This window comes from Eulemur rufifrons, chromosome 7 (genome assembly GCF_041146395.1).
Source record: "Eulemur rufifrons isolate Redbay chromosome 7, OSU_ERuf_1, whole genome shotgun sequence".
Lineage (NCBI taxonomy): Eukaryota > Metazoa > Chordata > Mammalia > Primates > Lemuridae > Eulemur > Eulemur rufifrons.
This window is the reverse complement of record NC_090989.1, coordinates 160,604,316-160,611,161: the sequence shown is the minus strand read 5'-3', so window position 1 is coordinate 160,611,161 and position 6,846 is coordinate 160,604,316. Positions and strand designations below refer to the sequence as shown.

At 40.1% G+C, this 6,846-nt stretch overlaps 1 protein-coding gene across 6 annotated transcripts in view; it reads left to right on the top strand.

Annotated features, from left to right (window-relative positions):
- Nucleotides 1-390: 390 nt before the first annotated feature.
- The window catches only part of TASOR (transcription activation suppressor), a 48,732-nt gene continuing 42,276 nt past the window's right edge, over nt 391-6,846 (top strand). For all 6 annotated transcript variants that reach the window (XM_069475903.1, XM_069475902.1, XM_069475900.1 and 3 more), the window contains exon 1: nt 391-950. In XM_069475903.1, coding sequence (XP_069332004.1) covers nt 614-950 — 337 coding nt within the window. In that variant the 5' untranslated portion in view covers nt 391-613. The remainder of the gene's footprint in view (nt 951-6,846) is intronic.

The window sequence follows — 6,846 nt, the reverse complement described above, 5'->3', positions numbered from 1 at the left end:
CCTGTTTTGGCCCAGATGACATAACTCGTGCCCGCATGGGGAGGGTCTTGCCCCGAAATGGGCGATGCCTGCGTTCCGGGGAGAGGCTAAGCCCGACTTCTTCGCCTGCAGCGCTGGCCAAGTGCGGACCAGTAACTTGCTGAACGCCGCCCGACCCGCGCATTCCGCAGGCGGCGGCTGCGGCGACCGTGGCGTCGTCGAGGTACTCGCCAGGCGTTGCGGTCGCCCCTTTTGGCGGGCTTAGACGCCCAGAGGCTCCGCCCCCCGGCGCCCCATATCTGCACCCGCGGAGGCGGGTGCCGCGGTCCTATTGGTGGAGAGGCTCGCATTGGACCCGCCCCCTCTCGGGCCCGACGCGAGCACGTTGAGTGGCGGGGTCAGGCTGAAGAACTGCCCGAGAGAGGAGCGGCTCCAGGGGCTGGGCGGCACGGTTGGGGTGCCCGCTACGGGGCCCCCAGGTGGCTGCTGGGGCGAGAGCGCAGCCCGCGGCCACGGGGGGAAGGGGGTGGGTGGGCAGAGAGCAGCTCGGCGGCAAGGCCGGCCTGCCGCCCCTTCCCCCCACGCCCGTCGACCTTGTGGGCACAAGCTTCCCGGAGCTCCTCACGCCGGCGCGATGGCAGCTGCTGCGGAGACGGAGGCCTCTCCGCCGACGGACGCGAGCTGGGAAAGTGGCGGCGTAGGAGACGACGAGATGAAGCAGACGCTTCCGGAGCTTGAGTCTTCCCCACAAAATGGCGGCGGCGGCGGCGGCGGCCTCAGCATCGCGGAGCCCGCTGGCGGCGCCGGGCCTGAGGAGACCGCGGGGGCCGAGGCTGCCCAGAGCCTCAGTCACGAGCAGCCTCAGGACTCCTCTGAGGCGGGCGCGGCCGCTCTGCCCAAAGGCCCCGAAGAGCCCGAAAGGCCTATTAGGAGGAGTTTTCAGATCCCCAGGAAGAGCAGAGAAAAGAAAGGTGGTGCCTCCCCCTTCTCCCCAACCCCTCTTTCTCTCTCCCCTCCATCTTTTCATTAGAATCTCTCTATCTCCTCTTCCCACACCCATCCGAGACACGTAAACACGCATGCAGCGCCAGCCGCCTCTCCCCTCACTGTCACGGCCGCCCAGCTGCTGCGCTCGGTGCGAGAGGAAAGCGGTGGAACCACGCTCCCTTGCTCCCCCTCTCCCCGTGGAAGCTGGAAGTAGCTCAGGTTTGAAGCTTGTCCGTAAGGCTGCAGCTCCCAGAGAGGAAAGATGGTGCTCGGCGCCCCTCCCTCCCAACCCCTGAAGGCAGAGAAGCTGATGTGTCCTCCTAAGGATGCTTCTGAGAAGTCTCACTGTGGAAATGGCCCGTGGCCATGGATTCTGGGGCTTTCTCCAAGGCCATTACGTTCTGAGGACCACAAGTGCTTCTCCCTGTGGAAATTCTTCGCTATATGTGTCTACTTGAAAATTGCTTGATGTCAGCGTCTTCCCTTATTTAGAAATCTCCATTAGTAGATGTGATCCATGCACACTGCTATTTTCCATCACACTTCATTTCCATGTAGATTTTTCCCTTGTTTTTGAAGCGTTAGATTAAATAGGTCTGTTTATCAATCCAAACTTAGCTGGTGTTTTCTTGTATTTGAAAAGACTGGGAAGGTAGGTTCTTGGTGCAGTAATTTCCGTATGGAAAAAAAATGATAAGTTAGCTTATGCCCAAGAGTCACCAACTTGATCTTGGCAGATGGTAGAACTTCAGATTTTATTAAAAAAAAAAAAAAAAAGTCCAGTCTTAGTTTTTGGAACCAGTATGGAAACAGCACTAATTAACATTTACTTGTTTCAATCTTAATGCCATATTGTCATCAATATGGAGTCAGAATTTCTAATGGAGATCAAAATTAATATAACCGTTTAGTTATTAGAGTATTTTTTTTACTATCCAGTAATTTCAGATATTCTGGATTTATGCAACTTAAAGTCAGTCTTTTTTGCCCTACTGCATGGTTTAGTTTTTCATTATTTACCTTGGAAAATAATAGGAATTTTTTTATTTGCAGAAAGCTTTTTTGTTGTAATTTGAATCTTAGTAAAGACTTAGAAGCTTGGCTGAAGCTTTGTGTTTCCTCTTTCCATATGCATAATAACCAGCACCATTTGCACAAGTGGAGTTGTTAGGGCCTTTGTATCAGTAAGATACAAAGTTTGTTTCTATTTGGATGACAAAGCCAAGGAAGTAAATACTTGGTGTGAGAAACCATGTTGACAAAGATGAAGTTAACCTTTGTCCAGTAACATGAATGTTTCTAAAAATATCTTCTAAATGAGTTAATGTAATATTTTAGAGTTCAAAAAGAGACTTTTCAGAGGTTAAGACTGTCAGCTCTTTTGGTGTATTTAGTTAAGTGTATGGCTGTAGTCTAGATGAGAAAAATTAGATGCCCAACATTAATTGGTAGAGAATAAGTTGGAAGTACATTCAGATGGGCTCTGGTTATGAAGTAGGAGGTTGAACATTTTTTTCTTCATTTTTTTTCCTTTAACTTGATAAAAGCCTTTTGAAGTCTATTTTGTTTTAGGTTTTAAGTGCCTACAAATAATGGACAAAGCGCAATATACCTTTGCCTTTGTTAGGACCAAAAAATTGGCCTAGAAACCTTTACACTTTGGTTGGTGATGTGGGAAGGCAGTAGGAATTATGGGAAGGCATTGTGTTGCTGTGTTTTTTAAAATTAGGTAAACCAAATCCAGAGGATGCTGAAAGTAGACTTCAGCTGAATACACTAAAAGTGGAGATAATTGAGGAATTAGGAAATATAAACCCTAGCTGTTTTCCCCGAGTCTGCTACTCTTTGGGGAAAATTTATTTTTTCCATTTTCACTTAGAGACAAAAGGTGTTGTGGGCAAGGAAAATGTATCAGTGGACTTTTTTCATGTTAAGTGAAAGTGAGTAGTTTTTAACTTGTCTAAATATTTATGCACTGAGCAGACACTGTTCAATAGTGAAGTAGAAGTTTAAATAGAATTTATAAAAATTAAATAAGCAACTATTTTTACTACCATGAACTTTATCCTGTCCAAGCTGAGGTAAGTTGGTGCTTGGTGGTAGAATTTAATAGAGGAATTCAGCTCTTTAAATTATTAAAAAGATTTTCATCTCAAACAGTGCAGGTACTGCTAGTTTCACACTTCATCCAACATTATATCTTGGAAGCCTTGAAAGGGAAAGGTATCCATTTATAGGCTTTGGCTAGGTATTTTTAATTATGGTCACCTGAGTATCAGATGATTTTCAGTAGTCTGTTTGAACTTTTTAGTATCAAAAGTTCTGTTTCATTCCTGTTATTATGGCAGGTCTTTGCTTGTGACTATGCTTTTCCAGTGAAATTTAATATTAGGATTTGAGTATTTTTTTTCTAATACCTTAAAAGTAAATACTATGTGAGTATAACTTGTTGACTCAAAGTTCTTTTCTTAGTCTTGACAATAGTATGACACCCAAAATACTGCCATTGTAATGGAGTAGTAATGTTGGCAGACACACACAATGCTTAATAAGTTCTGGGCATTGTTCTTAGCACTTTACACATATTGATTAAATCTTAACAATTTTATGTGGTAGGTCCTATGCTCATTTTATAGATGCTGTAACTGAACAATTGAGAAGTTAGGTAACTTGCTCAAGATCGCACAGCTAGTAAATGGTGGAGTTGGAATTTAAACCTAAATATAGAGTATTTGTTACCACTACTCAAACTCTAGAGCAAGATTTTTTTAAAAAAAAATTATTTGAGGATTTAAGTTAGTTGCTTTTGGTGTGTTGGTCTGACCCATTTGTGGGGGGGGGAACCCCACAAAACAAGAAAAGCTTAAATATAGAAAAATTTAGTATGTCTTCATCCTTGGGAATTTTGAGATTCAGAAATTATGTTCACTATAAACATTAATCAGTCCTGACACATTAAATAATTACTAGAAGGATATACATTTTATCATTCTTGATGTATGTTGTATTTTTTATTGGTTGAGCTATTTTCTGCAATATAAAGGGGTACTATTCTTAAATTTAACCAAATTGTAGAATTGCATTTTGTTGGTAGATGTTTTACTTTTGCCTTCTTTTACTCTAAATCTAGTAAGTCACCAAAAGTAAATTAAAATTGGTAATTGTATTTGATACAATTTTCCCCTCCAAAATTCTTGAGAGACTGAGTAGTGATGATGCACTTTCTGGGAAATGTTTTCTGAGTCCCCACTCTGCTAGAGTGTTGGTATCATCATAGCTCACTGCAACCTCAAACTCCTGGTCTCAAATGATCCTCTCACCTCAGCCTCCCAAGTAGGTGGTACTATAGGCGCACACCACCATGCCCAGCTAATTTTTAATTTTTTTATAGAGATGGGTGCCTCTCTATTCCTCAGGCTGGTCTCAAAACTCCTGTCCTTAAGTGATCCACCCACCTCAGCCTTCCAGAGTGCTAGCTTGAGCCACCAGGCCCTGCGTATTGGTTGTTTTCTATAAGGCACAAGGGAGTCTCCAAAATTACTCTCATCCACCAGTTTCTCTACTGGTTTAGTCCTGGAGAATTAATGGCTAATTCTGCCCGTCAGCCCCCATCTTTCCCCACAAAATTTGCAGTTGTCTTTTTGGAGCCATTGGGGCCAAGTCTGATTCTTAAAAGGAAATTTCCATGGTGTTTCATTAGTTGTAGATGGATGATTGGGTTCTGAGGACAGGTGGTCTCCGTACATAGAAGTACACTTGATAGGTTTCATAGGGTGATGTTAAAAGATTAAAAAAAAAAATCTGGGAAGAACCCAATCATCCACAAAAAACATTTGATAGGTGCATATAAATTCTTAGTAATGAAGGTAAAATTTACTTTGACCTATCTTCCATCCAAAAAATATTAAGTTTCATATTTGTGCTACTCTCTCGATCTCTGCCAGCATATTCATTCCTAATTCTACACTGTGCTCAGCCTTGTTGATTTAGAGATGAAACACCCATTCCTAAAGCATTATTTTTGACTGGAATAAAATTGGTTTTTAAAAAATAATTATTGTGAAGAACAAGTGGAGAGTTGTTGTATTACAGTCATTAATACCAGTAGACATCAGCTGTGGATTCAGAGAGACTTGCAGATCCCCAACCCTATTCTTGCTAATTATCTCCTCTTCTTCCATTAATCAGTTACTTTAAATCAGACAGTTGTTCATTTGTACTTACTATCCATTTGTATGTTTTGATAACTGGTCCATTTTTTAAAAGTTTAGCTCATTTATATATGTATATATGATAATTTTTTATATAGATACACAATATAAAAAATCTTCATTAACACTAAATAAATTGGTAAAACTAATTGAGGAAAATGTTTCTTTGATTAAGGAACGAAGCTGCTACTAGGTGCTTTAAATCTGTGCCAGCTGCTTAAATATAACCTTCAATTCTCGAATTATGTTTTCTATGCTACCAGTAATAAAAATATTTGATGATAGTATGGCTGGGAGTCAGGAAATTGGTAGTTCCAATTCTATGATACAATCAGTTTCCTTATTTGAATTACAAATCTCCAGTTACCCTTTTGAATCTCTGTTCTTTAATCCCATCTATACATCTATAATCAGTTTGTCAATAAGGAAACCTTGTGTGATCAGTAATCAACTCATTTTTCTGGCATGCATTTAATGGAAATCCATTAAATAAGCAAAATTATATACGTCTTAATGTGTGAAAGAACTTTAGCTACTGCTGTTAACTTCTGTAAACCAAAAGGTACTAGTTATGACTTTTGGCCCTGTTATATCTGCAGGAAAATTAAAATGAGAAAAAATTAAGAACAGAGATTTGAGAGAAGACACATGAAAGGGTAGAAAGAGCAAAGTCATAGAAAACACATCGTTTGTTCTTACATAGCTAATTTCCTGTGTCCAAGTGTTCTGTATGATTTCTTGATCTGTAAAATGAGGAAATATATTTTTCCCACTCTTGGCATGATTGACGATTCTACCTCTAATACCCATAATCACATCTTTTATTTTACTTACAGTTGAGAATACAAGATACGGAATCAGCTTGAATTTTTTTTTTTTGTAAATTAAAAAAAATTTTTCATTATTAGTATATAATGTATATATTTAGGAGTACATGTGATGTTTTGATACAGGTATACAATGTGTAATGATTAAATCAGATTCATTGAGCATCCATCATCTTAAGTATTTATCATTTCTTTGTATTAAGAGCATTCCAGTTCTACTCTAAGTTATCTTGAAATATGCAGTAATTGTTAACTATACTCGCCTTACTATGCAACTGAATACTAGTTCTTATTCTGTCTAATTTTATTTTTGTACTCATTAACTATCCCCGCTTTATCTCCCTTGCCCCACTACCCTTCCCAGCATCTGGTAACCATCATTTTACTCTCTATGCATGTAAAGCTCTTAGTACAATATCTGAAAAGTGGTAGTTACCCATTAATGGTTAGACTCAATAACTAGAATCTAGAGAACGGTATATACTGACTTCCCTGAGTGAAATGGATGATTCATGTGTAGAGTGTTTTCTTTATTTAGATAGCCACATGGTTATTAATTGCCTCAAATAGTGACCCATAATTGAGATTATGATTTATGTTTTCTTTGAAAGAAGTGACAAGATAGCGACCAATTTGTATGCAATATTAAGAGACTTTTACTAAGGGAATGTACATTTAGAACATGTACTCAATAAATTTCTAAACTGTCATTACCAGTTTAGACTTGAAATCCTTAAAAATAGTTACAGGATAATTTTATAGACATGAACATTAGGAAAAATCAGAAAAAATAACTCTGGTTTAACTCGTGAAGCCACTGAGATATTTGAAATACAGAATAC